The sequence below is a fragment of the Haliaeetus albicilla genome, chromosome 9 (genome assembly GCF_947461875.1).
Source record: "Haliaeetus albicilla chromosome 9, bHalAlb1.1, whole genome shotgun sequence".
In the NCBI taxonomy this organism is placed as follows: domain Eukaryota; kingdom Metazoa; phylum Chordata; class Aves; order Accipitriformes; family Accipitridae; genus Haliaeetus; species Haliaeetus albicilla.
Genome location: NC_091491.1, coordinates 7,800,064 through 7,819,379, shown reverse-complemented (window position 1 = coordinate 7,819,379; position 19,316 = coordinate 7,800,064). Strand labels below are relative to the sequence as shown.

General features: G+C 56.8%; 2 protein-coding genes across 3 annotated transcripts in view; one reads left to right on the top strand and one right to left on the bottom strand.

Moving 5' to 3' along the window:
* Window positions 1–251: 251 nt before the first annotated feature.
* Window positions 252–9,909, top strand: TMEM120A (transmembrane protein 120A). The gene is made up of 12 exons (XM_069791385.1): window positions 252–412; window positions 2,900–3,018; window positions 3,536–3,652; window positions 4,156–4,215; window positions 4,947–5,042; window positions 5,351–5,440; window positions 5,837–5,902; window positions 6,297–6,358; window positions 6,612–6,704; window positions 7,446–7,510; window positions 8,149–8,217; window positions 8,307–9,909. The coding sequence occupies exons 1-12, from the start codon at window positions 338–340 to the stop codon at window positions 8,418–8,420; spliced, it is 1,026 nt and encodes a 341-aa protein (XP_069647486.1). The 5' UTR covers window positions 252–337; the 3' UTR covers window positions 8,421–9,909.
* POR (cytochrome p450 oxidoreductase) overlaps window positions 9,776–19,316 on the bottom strand; it is a 28,818-nt gene continuing 19,277 nt past the window's right edge. For both annotated transcript variants that reach the window (XM_069791384.1, XM_069791383.1), the window contains exons 5-16: window positions 18,905–19,054; window positions 17,903–18,027; window positions 16,894–16,983; window positions 16,323–16,421; window positions 15,539–15,655; window positions 14,591–14,709; window positions 13,200–13,381; window positions 12,893–13,042; window positions 12,055–12,322; window positions 11,451–11,596; window positions 11,100–11,185; window positions 9,776–10,848 (exon numbers count right to left, since the gene is read on the bottom strand). In XM_069791384.1, the coding sequence (XP_069647485.1) occupies window positions 10,704–10,848; window positions 11,100–11,185; window positions 11,451–11,596; window positions 12,055–12,322; window positions 12,893–13,042; window positions 13,200–13,381; window positions 14,591–14,709; window positions 15,539–15,655; window positions 16,323–16,421; window positions 16,894–16,983; window positions 17,903–18,027; window positions 18,905–19,054 (1,677 nt within the window). In that variant the 3' untranslated portion in view covers window positions 9,776–10,703. The remainder of the gene's footprint in view (window positions 10,849–11,099; window positions 11,186–11,450; window positions 11,597–12,054; window positions 12,323–12,892; window positions 13,043–13,199; window positions 13,382–14,590; window positions 14,710–15,538; window positions 15,656–16,322; window positions 16,422–16,893; window positions 16,984–17,902; window positions 18,028–18,904; window positions 19,055–19,316) is intronic.

The following is a 19,316-nucleotide window of genomic DNA, read 5'->3' as shown; positions in this document are numbered from 1 at the left end:
TACGTGCACTCAGGGATGGAGCCAGCCGGCCTGTACCGTTCTGTAGGTAAATTTACACCCAGAACCGCCCGAGCTGACAGCGGACCGGCCCCCCGAGCTTCGAAGCGCCCTGAGCGCCCGGGAAAGGTCTCTGATTTTTTTTTTTCCTCCCTCCTTAATCCAGGCCGCTACTTACAAGAAAAACCCAGGCTAGGGCTGGCCCCGCCCCCCGCCCCGCGGCCCCGCCCCTTTCCCCGCCCCGCGGCGGGGCGTGCCCGGAAGCGGGCCGGGAGGCGGCGGCCGCCCAGCGCAGCCCAGCGCCGCGGGCCGGGGCCGCTCGCCCGCCGCCATCGCCGCCATGGCCTGCGGCACCTCGGCCGCCGAGTGCCTGCGAGAGTGGGAGGAGCTGCAGGACGGCTACCAGCGCATCCAGGTACCGCCGCCGTGCCCGCGGGCAGCCGCACCCCGCCGGCTACCGGCCCCCAGAGACCGAGAGGAGCTTCCCCCGGGAGTCCCGGGCCCGGTGACCTCAGCCACCGGTTGGGCAACCACCACCGGTCGGCGCCGAGGGCGGAGGGACGGCTCCGCCGTTGCATCAGGGTTCGCCTCGTCCCCCAAGCACCGCGGCGGGGACGGCGGAGCCGGGGCACCCCGGGGTTACTGTCACCGGGGGTGAAAGCTCCTCCGCGGGGCGGGGGGGGGGGGGTGTGTGCCCCGGCAGCATCCCTAACGGGTGCCGGGGGCAAGCGGGGTCTCCCTGCTCGGATTCCGGTCGCTTTTCCCGCTGTTCCCCTGCCCCAGCCCTCGGTCACGACTGATAAAGGAGCCCTTGTGTTTCTGGGAAAAGGGTTTCGGAGCAGGGCAGGGGGTGCCAGGCTGTGCCGGGGCACCGCCAAGGAGCCTGGACACGGGAGTTTGGCAAGAACCGGGGCTTTCCAGGGCTGGGGCAATCTAATTATCCAGCCTGCGATGGACGTGGCGTGGAGACACGAGGTCTCTGGGCTTTTAAAGGCTTGGAGTGGGGAGCGGCACTGCCTGGCATGGCACGGCTGGGAATGAGCTACGCAGATGCTGTTTCACACTACTTATCGCTCCTCTCAGCCCGGCTCCGGCAAGCCCAAAGCCAGCCTCACAGCGGAGCCGGCCAGCAGAGCGGAGACAGCCAGGAATCTGGTCACGCTACAGCCAGGTGCCTTGTCCCGAGAGCCTGCCTCCCTCGACCCCGGGCACCCTCCCTCCGGTGCCCCGTCACCCACCAGGGCTGGCCAGGGACTCTGTGCTGGGAGGGTGACTGGTATCGGAGATGTTTCCACCTGCTTTGTGTAATCCCCAGGGCGCTCGCTGCCAGGGGAAGGAGCGGGCAGGCTTCAGCTCAGGCAGGGGTCACCCAAGGAAAAGATTGGCTAACCATCTTCTGCTGCGGTTCAGCTCAACCAGCTGCATCTGCACCAGTTCCCTTTCCCCCTCCTTCCCCCCTGGGAGCAGGGCAAAGCGGATGTTGTTGCGGTCACGTTGCAGCTGTGCCCAAATCTGGGGCAAGGGAGGCTTTGAGAAACCTCCTCTTGCTCCATAGGGGTTGTGTGGATGTCCCAGGTTGCCTGCTTTGAACCCTGCGTGCGGCTGCACAGTGCTGGCCCTTTCCTTTAGGAACGTTCTCCTGGAGGGGCTCCTGATCCAGGCTGTCTCCAAGCGTGGTGCTCGGACGCTCGCACATCTAAAGGAGTTGTCACAAAAGCCGCTCGCTCTCAGTTAACTCCAGAGCAATAGAAGGCGATGACTCCAGATGGGAGCAGGAAAGCTTGATGGTCAAGCAGGGCATGCCCCGTGAGAGATCAGGGACATAAATCACTGCTGGGGGAGCCAGGGCTATCTGGGATCCATTCCCACCCTTCTGCTGTTTGTCACCAGAGGGAGAATGAGTTGTTTCCCTCCTCTGCGTCTCGGTTTCACCTTTCTCCTTTGGGAACAGCTTTGAGATCTGCTGATAAAGTGCTCGATAAGAGCTATGGAGGCTAAAATGTGTGTGCGTCAAGGTCTAGTCCAAGGGTTGTTGTGAGCAGCATTTAATTCCACCTGATGGAGGTGGCATTCAGGCTGCCTGTGGTCGACGTGAGGCTGTTTTCCAGCTGACCTGGACAAGGAGCATTGATCCAGCATGCTCTCTCCTCTTCTTTCCTTTCTAAATATAGCAGAAGAGTGGCATCTAGCCTTACCCAGGTGCGGTTGGGTTACCGCTGCACGAGGAACCGGGCAGTTGGCTGCAGCCCTGCTGCAAGTCTGTCCCCTTTGTCCAGCTCATTGATGGGCTCCTTCCAGCTTCCCTGGGGTGCTCAGGATGGAGCCCCAGAGCCACGAGTTGGGGCAGCAGCAGGTGCTGCATGAACCTCCAAGCAGAGAGTGCTGCTCATCCTGTCCCTGCAGTCAAAGCCACTGCTCCCGGGTGGCTGTGGCCCTCAGTTGTAGCTCTGGCCCCAGCAGCCTTTTTTCCGAGTCTTTCCTATCCCCTGTGCTGCAGTCAATGGTTTCCCAGCCACGGGAGCATCCCCGGAGTGGGATCACGTTGCTGGCTGGACTTTCAAAGCCCGCAGCTGGAGGGGGGGCGGACGCAAGCCACGTGCGAGGGCAGGACCAGGCTGTGCCGTGTGGATGTGTCTGCACCTGCAGATAACTTCCTTGGGATTGGGGATGGGTGTCCTCAGCAGCTGCTTCTGCCTCCACCGAAGCAGGGATGGCTGCAGGCTGTCCCCAAACACACCTGGCTTTCTGCCTGCAGTTTCTGCCCACCTCTTGTCTTACCCAGCTGCTGCACAGGTGAAGTTAAAGATGGTTTTTCACAAATGCATCAACAGATGCCCCACAGGGGACCCAAGGACAGGGATGGCTGGGCAGGCAGCTGTAACGTATGCCGGTCTCTCCTCAGGATAATCACAAGCTGTACAAGCAGAAACTCGAGGAGCTAACGAAACTCCAGGATGGGATCTCGAGCTCCATCGCACGGCAGAAGAAGCGGCTGAAAGAGCTGTCATTGTCCCTCAAAAAGTGAGTTGGTGTCCTGTGATGGTGCGGGGCAGGAGGGGAAAGCAGCAAGGATGGGGCTATTGAACTCGTCTCACGGCTCTGTCTCCAATACAAACATTACTGCAGCCTCACTAATAGCAAAGCACTGTGGAGGTCTGGACTCACCTAGGCAGGTCTTCCTCAGCTTCCCTTTCCTCTGCTCTGGTTTGTGCCTTGTTTGCAGTTCAGAGCTTGCAAGGGCTTTGCAGGTAACTTGAACTACCCCCCTCCTGCACAAAGCTCTCTCCATCTTTCCTCGAGGGTGAGAAGACCCGTCTGTGTCTGGCCTCACCTTGCCCTCGTTCCTGCTTCCTTTTCTTGAGCAACATCCCAGCCTGACAGAGGAGCTTGCCCTGCAGATGGAGTTGTGGACTTGCCTCCAGCCCATCTTCCCTGTCCTTGGGGTGTCCTTGTCTGAGACAGTCACATATCGAGTACCAGCACGTGCTGATTGTGTTACAGAGGCTGTCCTGATGCCAGCATCGTGTTTCCTCCCCAGATGCAAAGCCCACGTGAGTCCTGAACAGGAGGAGTCCATCCAAGAGACCCAGAACCTAATAAAAGAGAGGCAGAACGTTTTCTTCGAGATGGAGGCCTATCTGCCAAAGAAGAACGGGTAAGAGGTGCCTCGTCTCTGGGTGAAACACCAAGTCCTCCCTCCACGTCCCTGCGGCTGCAACGCTGCAACACACAAACCTGCTGTCACCCTGCTCCCAGCAGCATCACAGCTGTGCTGCTCTGCTTGAGCTCCCCAGAGGATGCCTGGGCAGGAGCCAGGCTGAGCCTCTGCAGCGCTGCCCTCGTCCCCCTCGCTCCTCTGCCTGCTCATGGCCCTTCACCCGCCCTTGAACGGCAGCCATGCACAGCGGGGAGCCCCAGCAAACACCCCAGTGCTCACGGGAGGTGGGGTGTGTGCTCAGCCACCCGTCCCACTGCCCTTGGGAGGAGATGCCAGAGCATTTGTGCCAGTCACGCTGCCTGGCAGCTCCGAGTGGAAAACAGCTGGGGGCTCGTTCCCTGCCCCACAGCGTCAGCGGTGGCACGAGAGGGGACGGCTCTGCCTCGCCTCCGCAGCAGTGCTGCCAGCTCCCCGTCCTAACGCCTCTGCTCTCTCCCCAGGTTGTACCTGAGTCTGGTGCTCGGGAACGTGAATGTCACGCTGCTCAGCAAGCAGGCCAAGTACGGTCCTCTCGTCGCTGCTGCCCTGTGCTTTGCCTGGCTTGGGATCCCCTTGTCGCCAGGAAACAACTCCTCCTCCTAGGCTGAGCTGCTGCATGTGCAGACACATGGCTGGCCTGACCTGCCTGGTGCAGATTCCCTTCCCGGGCTGTCCCCTGCTTCCTTTTACAGAATCAGCTGAGTCCTCACCTCCTCCTTACGCTCCTGCTATGGGGCTGGGATGGACCGTTAGCTCTGATGAGCTAAATAGGATCCTTCACTGAAGCCATGTCCAGGTTTCCCCTGTGTTAGAGACTTCCAGGAGAGACAGACTTGTGCAGCCACTGGCGAGCCCCCTCCTCTTCCCCTGGGAAACACCAGTAGCTGATTTTGGCCTACGAGAGCCCCCTCTATGCTGGGACACTAATGGCAGAGGTGCCCAGCCAGGAGCCTGTGTCCCCCTCTCAGTCCCCCAGGCCTCCCCTTGAAGACCTGAGCAGAGGCCAATCTGTCCAGCTTCCCCAGAGTCCTCTGCACCACCCGCCAGGCTGGTGGTGTCTTGAAGCTGTCTCACCTGTGTGAAAGCAGCCTGGTGTGCTCTTCTCTCAGAAATACCCAGGGGATGAGATTTTTCCTGAGCATGTCCCAGAGGTTCCCAACAGAACAACAGTTTTGTCCAGGCAGATGGGACGGGAGGACACAGACTTTCAGCAGCCACCTTGCTCCAAGCCTGTCCCTGTGCTTCCCTGCAGGTTTGCATATAAAGATGAGTACGAGAAGTTCAAGCTCTACCTCACCATCATCTTACTCATTGTCTCCTTCTCCTGTCGGTTCCTTCTCAACTCCAGGTGAGTCTGGCTTGGATGCTCTCTGTAAGGGGCCAGGCAGAGATTTCCTCCCAGGGCCCATGTCCTCTCCCATCCCGAAAGGTCCAGAGCTGAAGAAGAGATCCTGACAAAGGATCTGGCAGCTGCCCTAGAGGTGGGGTGGCTTTTGTGGCTGCTGCGGTCTCACTGTGACCGTGGTGGAGAAACAGGTCTCCCTGCCCGTAGGGTGGCTGGGCGTCCTGCAGTGACGGCTGTCTCAGTGCCCGTGCCCCCAACACACAGGCAATGGCTCTGCTGCTGGCTTTACACCCCGTTTTGTTCCCCACCAGGGTGACAGATGCCGTCTTTAACTTCCTCCTGGTGTGGTACTACTGCACCCTCACCATCCGGGAGAGCATCTTGATCAACAATGGATCCAAGTGAGTCCCTTGAGCTCGGGGAGCGGGGCATGCAATGAGTTGGTCCTTCTTTGCAAGGCCGGGGAGTTCGGACCCGCTGTGTAGCTCTGTGCTTCCCGAGGGAGCAGCTCCCTCCTACTCAGGGTGTGTAGTAAACCCTGGTAACGAGCTGTACCGGGCGTGAGGAACTCCCCGTGCGGAGGTGGTGCGGGAAGAGCCCTGGCCCCTGGGTGCTGCCTAGACCGGAGGCACTGGGTCCTGCTCCACACACGGCCATTTCGCAACCAGCCCTGCTACTCGCCTTGCCCTGGGAGCTGGAGGGTGGCTGGCGCTGGGTTGGCTCTCCTCTCCTGGTGCGTGTTTGGGTCTTGATTTGTGCTTAAGACCTGACGCCCCTTCTCTGTGTCTGCCTTCCAGAATCAAAGGCTGGTGGGTTTTCCATCACTACGTCTCCACTTTCCTCTCAGGTGTCATGCTGACATGGTAAGTCTGCGTCCCCCTGTCTTTTGGCTGTAGACACCCCAGCCTACTTGGGCTGCGGCCAGCTCAGACAAAGGGGCCTTCACTGCCCTAAGCCATGGCTGTAGTCCTGCTCTGTGGATGTTGTGGTCTAGCAGTCAATGCCACATGTTCCTCTCCAGGCCCAGGCACCCTAAACAAAAGCAGCCGTCAGCACCTTTGCATGGCAGGCAGGGTCCCTGGGCTGGGAAACATGATCCTCTGCACTGCAATTCCTGTGGAAGGGCTATCTCAAATCCCTGATTTGGTGGGAGCCGGGGCGAGGTGGCGGTGCCCTTACCCCTGGCTGTGGGGTAGGCAGGGCTGGCTGCTTTCCCTTTCAGCCCCACATCCCCCAGCCAGCACCGTCTCTCCGCAGGCCGGACGGGCTCATGTACCAGATGTTCAGGAACCAGTTCCTCTCCTTCTCCATGTACCAGAGTAAGTGCTGCCACGTGTGCTGGGACCACGGCTGGCTTTAGAGGCCGAGCATGCCTGCCCAGCTCTGCAACATGTGGAGGCCTGGCTGTAGCTGCTCAGAGCTCTTGGCTCACCTGGGTTTTCCCTTGGCCTCTGTCCTGCCCTCCACGGCCCTGGCACTGAGATGGTGTTTGAAGAGTCATCTTAGAGCTGATGCTGGGGCCAGGGGACGATGCCTGGGCATCTGCTGATCACATTCGCGCTCTCCTCGCAGGTTTTGTGCAGTTCCTCCAGTACTACTATCAGAGCGGGTGCTTGTATCGGCTGCGAGCGCTGGGCGAGAGGCACAACATGGATCTGACTGTGGGTAAGCTGGGATCTTCCCTGACTGGTTGTCCCAGTCCAACTGGACCTGCCATTGCCGCAGGGCCCGTGGCTGCTAGCAGCCTTCCTCCCAGCACCAGACAGGTGCTCAGCTAACTGGGAGCTGTGGTTTCTGTTAAGGCAATGGTGACCGTTATTTTTGGTTTGAGGTTAGTTTAGCTGCAGTTTATCAGTGGCAGTAAAAGCTACAAATAAGCCAGAACCCCACGAGCAGCATCTGCTGTGAGGCAGCAGCACTGGGGAGATGCTCTGTCCCACAGGCTGGACACCCTCCTCCTCCTGCTCTCCTGGGGTCGCTGGCCCACAGCTGGCTCCCTCAGGATGCAAGGTAGCAGTGGATGTGGCTCCTGGCATCCAAGCTTCCCCCAGGAAGCTGCTTCACAGAGAGAAAGCCTCCCTCTGACACGTACTTGTGGGCTGCCGCCTCCCCGGCCCCTGCGACACTGAGTGCTCAGGCTGAGGGATGGCAGCTGCGGACGAGGGCAGCTCTACCAGAGCAGCTTCCTCCAGAGGCCCACATTAGATTAGCACTAGGAATCCCTGCCACAGCCCTCCCTGCGAGTACAAGCGCCCATGGTGAGGCTGTGTTAGCCTGGCAGGACCTTCTCAGCCAGGCACGGGGTGGCCACCAAACCTCCCTGCCTGCAACCTCAGGAGCTGGGCTCTGTCCGGTCCCCCAGCTAGTGTGTTCTCAGGTCTTCACGCAAACCTTCATCCTTTGCAGAGGGCTTCCAGTCCTGGATGTGGAGAGGCCTCACGTTCCTGCTTCCCTTCCTCTTCTTTGGGCAGGTGAGTCTGCACCGATCCTTGCAGGGACATGCAAGAGGCCAGAGCCTCAGGTGGGAGCAGATCGTGCTGTATTCTCAGCTGCGCTGGGCAGCCTGGATATCACACAGGTCCCCACAGGCTGCTGCAGCCATGCGATACAGATGCCAGGGGCAGGGAAATGCTTTCAACAAATGCTGAGCCTTTTCCTCCAAAGCACCCACCACCTCCATGACTTGGCTAGTGAGCTGGGGAGGACCTACAGGGCTGCTGGTAGTTCTGCCAAGTGCTTAAGCGATGGGCAAAATACAGCCAAAGTGCTGGCTCCGAGAACCCTTTGAAAACCCTTCTGCAGCTGCTGCTGCTGAAGGTTGAGTTCTTTCTTGGTCAGATCATTTAGGCCAATGGCCAAAAGCAGTAGGCTGATCTGAGGCTTCCTCCTGGCTGTTGGGCTCCAGAAGGTAGCAAGAAAGGGGGAGATGTCCCAGCTGGGGTCCTCTGGCCCCAAGCCTGGACAGGGTTTCACTGCGTGCTGGGGCAGGCTGGCCTCAGGCGAGGTCTGCGTGGGGTTTGTGCCCAGAGGGAGCAGCTGGATAAACATCAGCATGGGGTCAAGCATGGGGTCAAAGCAGAAACTCCCCTAAATCTCCTCTCTCTTGCAGTTCTGGCAGCTCTACAACGCTGTGACCCTCTTCCGCATGATCCAGCACCCAGAATGCAAGGAGTGGCAGGTAAGGGGGCTCCCAGGCAGTTGCGCTGGGGAGGGGGATGCCCCAGGCAGGTTCCCTCCTGCTGACTTGTGCCTCTGCGGCTCCTGCAGGTCCTCATGTGCGGCCTCCCCTTCTTCATCCTCTTCCTGGGGAACTTCTTCACCACCCTCCGTGTCGTCCACCAGAAGTTTCAGAACAAGAACAAAGACACGAAGCGGAATTGAAGCGGGGGCAGCGTGGGGGTCAGGACTGTTTCTCCCCCCCAGCTCCTTCTCCCATCCCCATCTTCTCGATGCCGTCCGGACTCTGGTGTCTCGCCCCATTCCTTGGAAGCCTGGGTGTGGGACAGAGCTTGGGGCCTGCTCATGAATAGACCGCGTGTTCACTGCGGTGCTGGATCCGTGCCCGAGTCACTCACCTGGAGTCAGGAGCATCCTGCAACTCCTGTCCCGTCTGCCTTCCTCCTCCAGGAGAGCAGGGTGCCTGGGGCAGCTGCTCCCCTCCCCTCTGCCCTGAAGACATTTACTGGGATGGTTCTCTGGGGTCAAGCCCAGCTCTGCTAGCACTCCCCACCCCACTGCAGGCAGGGGGCAGCCCGGGGTGCCTGGCCTGCATCAACTCCCTTGGGACAAGGCAGGGTCCAGGGCTGATGGCTGCCTCCCACAGCTCCTGGGTGGCCAAAGCTCTCCCCCTTCTCTCCCCAGCCCTGCAGCCAGGGCAGCTCCTGCATGTTGAAGGCAGATGTTAAAAAGGCCCTCACATCTCATCGGCTGCAAGTAATCACTTCCCTGGCTGCCCTGGCAGCCCTCTTTGCTTTCAAGTGCAGCTGGAGGCTGTGCAGAAGCGCTGCCTTCCAGGGTGTATCGTACCCCAGTTCCTCCTTTACCTTCAAGCCATAGGGCAGAGGAGCTGTGGGAGCACCACAAGTCTGAACCAGGCTTCGCACTGGAGCAGTGCAAACAGCACCCTGGTCTCGCATCTCTGGAGGATGCGCACATAAAAATAAAGGGAAGGTGCTGCCTCGGGTTGCCAGGGTGGTCTCGGAACAGCTTGCATCCTCTGAGTGGGCCCGACACTATGTGTCAGGGGGAGGGAATAAAAGCCATCTCCAAGTGCCCCCCACAGCAGCCTGGGGTGCAGGGTGCAGTGGGGACAGGAGGGCAGTGCTGCAAGCTCCCTCCCGTGGCACCCCCTGACCCACACAGCCCCGTGCCACAGGCTGGGGCCAGAGCTTTGGCCAGCCAATGAGCCAAGCAGAGCCCAGCAGGACTTCAGTGTCCCTGCAGACTAGGGGAAGAGAAGCCCTGTACTACCACTGGGAACACCTGAAGTGTTGGGAACCAAACAGCACGTCTAGCACAGCTGTGCCTCAGTCCAGAGCCATCCACCACCCCCACCAGATACCATCCTCACTGCTCTGCCAGGGCTCAGCACCCCAGGGCAGGGGCTGCCCCAGCTCCAGCGCAGCCTAAACCAGGAGTTGCTGCCTGTTGCCCAGGTTTCCTCCTGGTTAGCAGCCCATTGCTCCTCCTGCCTCCCTCTTCCCTCTGGCTGACTAGAGAGAGGGCAGGAAGCAAACTACAGAAACAGTATTTTTATTCCAAGGGCAAATGTATTTAAATAATTTACAGTCATTGGACAGCCTGAAAGTTTTGGGGTTTTTTCCATGATTAAATCACAAAGATGTTAAAATAAAAACTATTTAAAAAATGACCGTATGCACCATGAGGGAGGGGCTGGGCACAGGGGAGCTGCCGGCTGCAGGGAGCAAGCAGGGTCCCTGCGGACTGAGAGCCCCCCAAGACTGGGTCTCTTCCAGAGGGGAGAGGAGCCATCCTCTCCCCGCTGCGTGCTGGAGCAAAGGCGGGCAGCGGGGGAAAGGAACAGGGTGCCTGCAGGGTCCTGGTGATGTGGGGCAGCTCTGTGCCCAGAGCCAGCTGCCAGCCCCACATCCTGCCGGGATGTCACAGGGTGGGAGGGAGGCGAGGACAGATGGCTGCCCCATGCCATGCCCTCACGCCAAACCCACAGCGCAGGGGGCTGCTGGCTCCTCCACCCCTCTGCTGTCCCCAGGCTGCCCGTACCAGCAAGCCAGGGTGGTCTCCAGCCCCAGGGGATAAGGCAACACCTTGTGTTCAGGGAAGGACCCCAGAGCTCCCCTGGCACCATCCCCCCCTCCTGCCCCACATTAGCTGTGTCCCTTGTCCCTGACCTCAAGGCAAACGCTGGTGCCATGAGGTGCTCCCTGGGGTGCCGGGGGCACCGCAGCTCCTGGACAACAGCCTGAGCTACCCCTCTGCCCCTCTCAACCCTTTCCACCCCCCAGGGTACACAGCCTGCCCCGGGGGGCTGCTGTGGCCCAGGAGGGGTTGGGAGTGACATTGGGGTAGCTGTGGGCTAGGGACGACACTGTCACCCACAGCAGCAGTGGGCGAGCAGGCACTTTCCACCTCCCACGGGCCCACACCCGGGGACCCGTTCTCTCCCCAGCCCCGCCAGCCCCGCTCTTAACTCCAGACGTCCAAAGAGTACCGGCCCTTCGTCATCAGTTTCTTTACATAGTCCACAGCCTGGGGCTGGCTCATGTTCCCAAACTCAGCCACGATCTCATAGAAGGTGTTCTGCACGTCCCGGGCCATGTTGCGAGCGTCGCTGGAAACAAGGGTGATCATGAGTGAGGCAGTAATACATCAGAGCCACAGAGCCCTGGCCGCCTCTCAACACCCAAACACGGACAGTTCGCTCACCCCAGCCCGCCTGCCTGGCCGCTTGCCCTCCCCTGGAACAAGGACAGCATAACCCTCCCAGGGCTTGTAATGGCACAGGTGGGTAAACTGAGTCACACTCGTTTTCCTGAGAACAGCAATGTTTTCCCAAAGTCCCTTCCCTGCCACCAGACCTACCCGCACACGTAGATATGAGCGTTCCCCTCATTAACCAGCTTCCAGATGTTTTCCTTGTTCTTCTTCAGTAAGTGCTGAACATAAACCTGACAGGAAACAAGGTGGGAGTGAGGCAAGAGGAGCAGAGCCCCCACGCCACAGGCCATGGAGAGGGAGGAGAAGCCAAGCCCGTGCTCGTGGCTCCGAAGACAGTGGAGGTGCTGGGTGCTCCTGTGACTGCCATGGGCTTTCCCCAGCAGTGAGGCTCCAGGCTGGGAATCTCCAGCCCTCAGGGCCTTTTCTTCCCCCACTGCCATGGCTGGAAGTGATGGTGGGCAGCACGAGCAAGCAGCTGGGGAACTAGAGCGGTACCTTCTCAGCCTGGTCCCTGGAGAAGGCGACGTTGAGCTGGGTGAGGACTCCCTCCTGATGGAAGCGGGTCAGCTCCTCGCGGTACAGGTAATCCTCACGCTCGTGGCGGCAGCCGTAGTAAAGCACCGTCTCGCCCACCTCTTTGCCTGCAGAGTCACACAGCACGCATCAGCTGGCTCCCTGCAGCCCCCAACCTGGCCTCCCCACCTCCCTTTGCCCTGCCAACCTGGGGGAGGCAGAGCTGTGTGACTGCTTCTGTTCATAAGAGGAAGCTCAAGACTGATTCCCAGAAGTACCCATATGCTTTAGAAATGAGCCTAAGTGACTTGACTGTGGTTATTCAGAGACGTGGTGGCAGAGCTCAGACAACTGGCTCAGGTCTATCTGTCCCCTCAAACATCCTCTGTGGCCAAGAGGAGGACAAAGCATCCTCGTGCTGGGCAAAAACACTTAGCTGCTGTTCACCCTGCTCCACCACCTCTGCTTTTTGCTAGGCCTGTCACCGATGTGAGCAGCACAAGCTGCACCTTGGAGGCACCAAATGGCCCCGCAGAGCGCTGTCCTGCAGCACCTCCAGTCCCCAGGGAAGTTTCTGGGCACTCACCTTGCTGCTTCAGCCAGGCCCGCTCCTGAATGAAGCCAATAAAGGGGGCTATGCCAGTCCCTGGTCCGATCATGATGACGGGCGTGCTGGGTTTGAAGGGCAGGCGAAACTGCGACTTCCTGACGTACATGGGCACCAGGGAGTTGCTCCCGTTCTCGTCAGGCACCTTGTTCTTGAGCCAGTTGGTGGCCACCCCTTTGTTCAGGCGTCCCGTCTTGGTCTCGTACTCCACTGTCACAGCACAGATGTGGATGGCATTGGGGTGAACCTGCAGGGAAGGGATATCAGCGTCAGGCAGAGAGCAAGCCCCAGCAATCCCACAGCTCAGTCCCTTGTGCTCAGGGATGGGGAGAAGTTTAACCTAAGATTAATGCTGGGACAGCTATTCCTCCCCTGGCAGACCAAACCTCCAGGCGTGACCCTGTGAGGCTTCTGTCTGGTGCCCAACTCATCACTGGACCACTGAGCTTTCCTCAGTATTGCCAACAACCTCAGGGCTTCAGGCACAAAGTAAAGAGTAAATTTCGACCAACCCCTAAAATGCCACCTTGCTTCCAAGCCCTGATGGCAAGACCTATGGGCGAGGAGAAGCAGGGCTGCAGGGAGGGCGGTGATATCAGGGCGCAGCTGGCTGTAGTGTGGGACCCTCTGCAGACCCTATGGAAGTTGGGATAACCCCCTCTTCTCATGCACAGAGGTAACTAAAGCTGCCCCCCTCACAGAAAGTGTCGCCAGGGCAAGTTCCCCACGTCTGGTCCCCAGCTGAGACAGGGACCATGGCATTGTGGAGCTGAAATGGTCTCCCAGCAGCCTCAGCCCCTGCTGGAAGCACACTCACCTTGGAGGAGGAGGCGATGGAGTAGTAGCGGGCCTGCAGGCGGGGCAGGAGCTCACACAAGTGGTCGATGGGGGGGCGCAGCGAGGGCATGTCCTGCAGGATGGCCAGGATGTTCCTCCGGGCCTCCACCACCCAGCTGAGGTAAAGAGCCTGTGGGCAAGGAGGGCACACGCATGACAGCTTCCCTGCCTGGCAAACACTCCCTCAGCTCTCTGCATGTGGTGCCCAACGGTCCTGGATCCCTTTTGGGGATCCCCCAGCACCCAGTTCAACCCAGCAGCTTTGCTGGGAAGGCCACAGCTCCCACCTTCCCCTCGGCAGCAGATGATGCCATTTTGCGGAGGCGCTCCTGCTCGCCGGCGTCCGTGGCATACTGGGCCAGCTCATACAGGACATTGGTGCGGGGTGGGTTGGTGATGTCCAGGTAGTATGTCAGGGCTGTACGGTAGGATGTGGGGCAGGGGAAGGGATGTTTCTTATTGGATTCCTCTGGAGAAGAGGGAAAGAAAAAAAAATAATTAAAAATTAGCAACCACATGCTGTCATGTTAGAGATTTTGTGCCAGCAGCTGCATGTAGGGTATGAGAGCTGGAGACAGAGCAAGAGAACAGGCTTCAGGGAGGAGAGAGCAGCCCTAGGGCTGAATCAGCCTGTTGGCCAAAGCCCCGATCCCACACTGAAGCAGCTCCAGCACAGGGCAGCTCCCTCTCCATGCAGCTACGTCTCCCAGTAGCCCGTTTTGTATTTCACAGATGCTGCCTGACAACTTATCAACAAAAAAAATACCTCACACTCCCCAATGGGGTTCTCTGTCCCATAATATCCATGCACAGAGGCACCCAGCAAACTCCCAGACCAAGCAGGAGGGCTGTTCTCTACAGCTAATTTGGCCTCACAGACTTACACCTCCTTCAGATCTGGCCTCAAAAGTGTCCTTAGTCTCCTTCAGCCATGGACAGTTGTGCTCAGAGCCCCCTTGGGAAAGGTAAACTCCAGCAGTCAAGGCTGGAGACATTCAGTTCAGCAAATTAAGATGCCCGTAAGGGACAGGAATGACAGCACGAGGCCGGACAACATGGGACACTGCACAGGGGGCCGCAGGCTCTGGCAGTGCATTAAAGCCACTTGCGCTCTTGAAACCAGGAACTCTGTCAGGCTTCTGGGCCAGCACATCTGATGCCTCAGGTCAGGCTGCACTGCTTCAGGAGTAAGATGGGCAGCAGCTGCCATGTCCCTCCTGCCAGAGGCCAGCTCTGCCGGGAACACTGCCCAAGAAGAGCTCTTTTTATCAGCAGAAGTGCTCCCTCCTGGCAGTTCAGTCCCCAAGCCTGTGCCTCCTCCAAGAACTGAATAACAGCATCGCGGACATGAAGGCCCCTGTTAAGCTCCAGGGCTGCTGTGGCAGAGAGATGCTCTGGCAGGTTGATGCTCTGTAATTAGGAGTGTGCTGTTACATAATTTGCTGTTGAATGGGCACACTAAGTACATTTCACAACTGACCCACTTCATCTGGCTCTCAGTAAGCGGGCTCTGTGCCACTGCTAAAATGGCACGGCATTTGAAGCAGCCACAGGATGTCTCTGTTTGCCTGGAGGTGCCCTACAGGACCTGAAGGTCATCTGGCTCCTGCTCTAGTGGGAAAAACAGAGGCCATAGCTGAAGGAGAACTGCTGACGCTCAGGGGTTATCCATACTCACCGTCCAAATTGTTTAGGGACATGATTGTGTCCAGATCCATGCCCAGGATCTCACCAATCTGATTCACCAAAGAAGAGTCGTTGGCTGGGTACACCGCCACATGGTCCCCAGACTCATACCTGGCATGAGAGCAGGAGGAGAGCAGGTGAAACACCACGACTGCTTCTTGTCCACCCCAAGCCTGAGCTGCTCAGCTAGAAGACAAGGGGCAGTAGGACAACACTGAGATCTGAGTTGCTACACAGTGCCTGCATAATCAAGGATCCCAAAGAGCTGGCAGCAATAGCAGAAAGGACCATTGTGAAATAATGGTTTTAAGAACCAGTTTTTTTACAAGGGACTGCCAAGATAACAGCAGATTTGCCAGAGACTTCAATGAGGCCAGACCTGCAGCAAGGACAGGCCAACTCTCCAACAGGGAAGAAGCAAAGCTGCTCAAAACTTCTGCAGTTATTTTGTTATGTTAAGCCACCCAGATTCATGGCTTTCTCACAAGCATACATAGAGGAATTTAAGCCAGCAAGAGGGTTTTTAAGAACAGGACTTTATTCCCCCTATGCTTGTACACCTAAGCCAGGCAAACCCAGGCATGAGCAATCCCCAGCTCTCACCTCTCTCATAGCGCATCTGCCCCCTCATTTTTTGAATGACTCCTAGAGAATTCTTGCAGTTGGGACTGCTCAGGTAGGACAGGTATGTGCAGCCAGCTCTGGAGGGACCCAGAGCAGCCAGCTGGCATGGCCAGGCAAAGTGCAAGAGCTGGGAGAAAGTCCTGACGTGGGGTACCTGATATGTGGTACAGAAGTCCTGAGGGGCAGCGTCAAGTAATTATGAGAAGAAGGTCCCCTTCTGAAGTGCTGGATGAGGCTAGTGCCACATGTTTGTTCTTTGCTCCCAATGCAGACTGCTCCTGCCAGAATAGAGGAGCAGTCTTCCATGGGAAACTACCTGATTTTGGAATTGGAGATATCCAGCTCCAAGTGCATAAGGTGTCGCTCTCCACCCTGATTCAGCTTGCGGTTCTCTCTAACCTGGGCCAGGAAGGGGTTCTTGGCATCAAACGGTCTGGAAGGAAAGACAAGGATCCTCTGGGTTACTCTCCTGCAGGCTCACAGTGCTTTCTGTATCCAAGCATGTTCCCTCTGCCTCCAGAGCAGGCTCCCATGATTTGAACATGGGGCTGTCCTGGCTCATGCTTCAAAGCACACCACAGCACAAACCAAGTTATGATCCTGCCACTACCCACGCTGGCAGAGAAAACCGATCATTTTCCTTCTAAGCATGGCCCAGCAGTAAACAGCCTCTGTCCCATTAAGAACAAGTGATGTAAAAGTAGATTGGAGGAAATGTCACATCTCAAAGAGATATTTCAGTTTGGAAATAATTTATACAGCTAATCTCCCCAAAGCAAAACTGCAAGCAACCATCACACATTAGCTACCCTGGGCGAGGAAAGGCTCTGAGTGACCTCAAGACAAGATGCTGCAAACTTACCAGCCAAACAGCACATGTGAACAGAGCCACCTTCTCACACACTAGCTATTCATTAACTGGGCAATTCCTGAGAGTCCCAGTGAAGATCTGAGCCCATTTCTCTTGGGCAGACACCTGCCACATGGCTACATTGCAGAAATGACGCTGCCCACATAGCACATGTTGTTAGAAATATCAAGGACTCCGTTGGCCAAAGACTGGCCCATGTACACCCTGCCCAGGGTGGTTTCACACTTACGGCTTCTGGTTCTCGTAGCTCTTGAGACGACCCATCTCACCAGTGTAGACTTTGTTCATGTTCACATCTGTGTGCACCACCAGCTCATACTGGCGGATGCTGGAGGAGGAAGGGGGAGAGAAAAGGAAGAAAGTCAAACTGGAAGTAACAAAGTACAGTTGGAACCATCATCTGCTTTGCTGGATTTGCTGCAGTTCAAAAACAAATGCAACCTCCACCCCTTCGCTCTTCTCGAGACATTAGGAATCAGGCAGACCATGCAGAAAGCCCAAACCAAGAGGAAACATCAGCTTCAGTGGGAGCATCAGAACCCAACAAAGCCATCCACAAAGGAACTAAACCCATCACATCCCCATCCAGAACAGAAATCCAGAGCTGGGTTCAAACTTGCACCAGGACAGGCTCAGTCCAAAACAGACCCACTCACTGTTCTATTTCACATGTGCCCTCCCAAGCCTGGAAGGGGAGGCAGCGCACAGAAAGTGGACAGCAGCTCAGGGCTGATGGTACAGCCACCAGTCAGAGGTGGCCAATCTCTCTGGCACCCAGAAGAACCTGCTCCCATACCCACCTGGACTCTTCTCCTGTAGCCTCCACCCCAAAGTGCTCACACACTGCTGGCCAGAACTGCTCTCTCCAGGTGATGAAGTCTTCTTCCAAGCTATCGAGGGCAAAAGAGAGATTCAGTAACCCTGCCCAAGGGGGAACAAAGGGGTATTCCCAGAGAAGCCATCTGAGATCCCTATGGACTTCCTCCTTCACCATGGAAAAAGGCACCTGCCCTTGGATCCAGGCAATTTTGATATGTCTACAGGCCCACAGATCACCAGAAGAGTATCTTCAGATCACTAAGTGGGTGGGAGGGAACTGTTGCTATACCAACCACCCCTCTCTTCACCAGGCCTGCCAAGGAAGGCTTTGTTATTCAGACTGGCTCTTTAAGCAACTCGGCTCCTGCTTGTCCACTCCTGGCGTTAGGTCACCTTCCTAAAAGGCAGATTCCACCATGGCAATGCTTATTTTTCTGGGTTCTGAGCCTCCCACACACAGCACATCCCTCTCATCAGATCTTGCAGCCCTTGGAGATAAAGCCACAGGCTGATGTAATTTCCCAGGTTAAGCTGCTACCCACAGGGTGCTCAGGTGACCACAGAGAGGTCCAAAAAAAAAAAATCATTGTCCAAGTTGGAAAATTGTTGCCTTCCACCATAAAACAAACAGTTCACAAGGAGATAGAGCTTGCCTCCTCCACAGGGATGGGTGAGTTTATCCATACAGGCTGGGTTAGCAATGGAGCTGCAGCAGGGCAAAGGCAAAGAAGGCTGCAAAGCCTCCTGGAGTATATAACTATGGTCATTTAAAGCTGATGTGGGATTTCCCAGACACCAGATCACCTAGGATACTCTTAAGTATACAGGGATCTGATTGTGGGAGAGAGCAGACACACATTTAGAGACATATCAGCTCCCACAACTAGCCCTATGGAGTTTATTTCTTAGTAGTAGAGCCAATTTCCTGCCAAGGCCCCTTTCACAATGCTTTAGTCAGCTCTGACTAGCCCATCAAGCCAAGCTACTCACTTGCCATCGTCATCTCCCAGCCCAAGTTCAAAGATGCGTTGGGCTCCAAGCTCCTCCAGTCTCTTGTCCACATATTTTCCCATGGCATTGAAGTGCTCATAAGTCTTGTTCCCCAGCCCAAAGACCTAGAAGGGAACACTGGTAAGTGTGGAGAAGCAGGGGCTGGACTTTTCCCATCCAGTTGGCATCCTCTGGCCAGTATCACCCAGCAAAGGATGTTGAAGACAGACAGCAAGACCTCTCCCAGCTCGCCGTCAGCTATTTGTGGACCTTGAGTAAGAATCTACCACTGGAGAGTGTCTGGGCAGCAGGCACCACCACCTCCCCTGAGCCAGGCCTCAGGCATGTCAAGAGGATGCACATACAAGAGCTGCCTGCGCCATCTCCTCGAGGGACCAGTAAGAGCCTGGACTGCCTGGAGACTAACTGCTGTCTCTTGCCTCCTACAAACCACTCGGCAAATGTCTGCTCACTGCTTTATACAGAGCAGCTTAACATCTCCAGCAGTGGATTTTCTCCTCATTTGCAATTATTATGCTACCTAAGGAATTTGGCTGAGGTTTAGGTGAGGTGGCTGTACCTCAGCCAATTATTCAGCTCATCACAGGAAAAGTGCTACACACTCCTCCAAGTAATTTAATTTGTGGGAGAAGATCTGGCCCAGGGCTGCTCAATTAGCTTCTGAACAGCAGCAGCAGCCTGTAACTCATTTACAGACCTTGTACTCAATGCCTGCAGGGCTATTTGTGGCAAGACATTACCAGCAAAGCCTTGTGATTTAGGGAGTGGAGAGAGTACTCTGACATCTGCATTTAAAGCCCCAGATACATGTTTACAAGTGTCCATGAAGCTGGGGGAGAAAGACAATAGGGACCACATCCGACACAGGCGTACAAGGCACAGGCATCAAGTTGTGCCTTTACCCAAGCCACGTGCAGGCACAGTGGAGTGCTTTTGACTTTCCAGCCCAAATGCAACATAAACTGAAATTGAGGCACTTACTGCAAATCGGAGACCTGACAAGTCAGCGTCAGCCTCCTGCAGCCAGTCGTAGAAGTCTTGGGCATTGTCCGTGGGATCACCCTCGCCATAAGTGGCCATGCAGAACACAGCTAAGGACTTGTCAATCTCGGAGAGGCGACTCAGGTCCGACTACAACCAAAGCAAAGAATAAACCCTCAAGGATCTCACAATGTGGTTATTGGGCAAGCCTATTCCTACAATACAGCTACCCCTGGTGTGCAGAACAGCACCACATAATGTCAAACAACTGATTACAAAAGCGGTTGGGAAAGGCCAAACCCACCCAAAATGGCAGGGGAAATAAAGCTAACCACCCTCACTGGACTGCAAGTCAATATTTCTACCCCACCAGAAAAGAGATAGGATTTTCCATACAAGACTTTAAGGGACC

Excerpts from the sequence above, each read along its gene's own strand:
- TMEM120A (XM_069791385.1), top strand. The coding sequence starts at position 338 with ATGGCCTGCGGCACCTCGGCCGCCGAGTGCCTGCGAGAGTGGGAGGAG. Across the intron at positions 5,043-5,350 it reads CGGTTCCTTCTCAACTCCAG|GGTGACAGATGCCGTCTTTA; the intron begins GTGAGTCTGGCT and ends GTTCCCCACCAG. Across the intron at positions 6,359-6,611 it reads CTCCTTCTCCATGTACCAGA|GTTTTGTGCAGTTCCTCCAG; the intron begins GTAAGTGCTGCC and ends CTCTCCTCGCAG.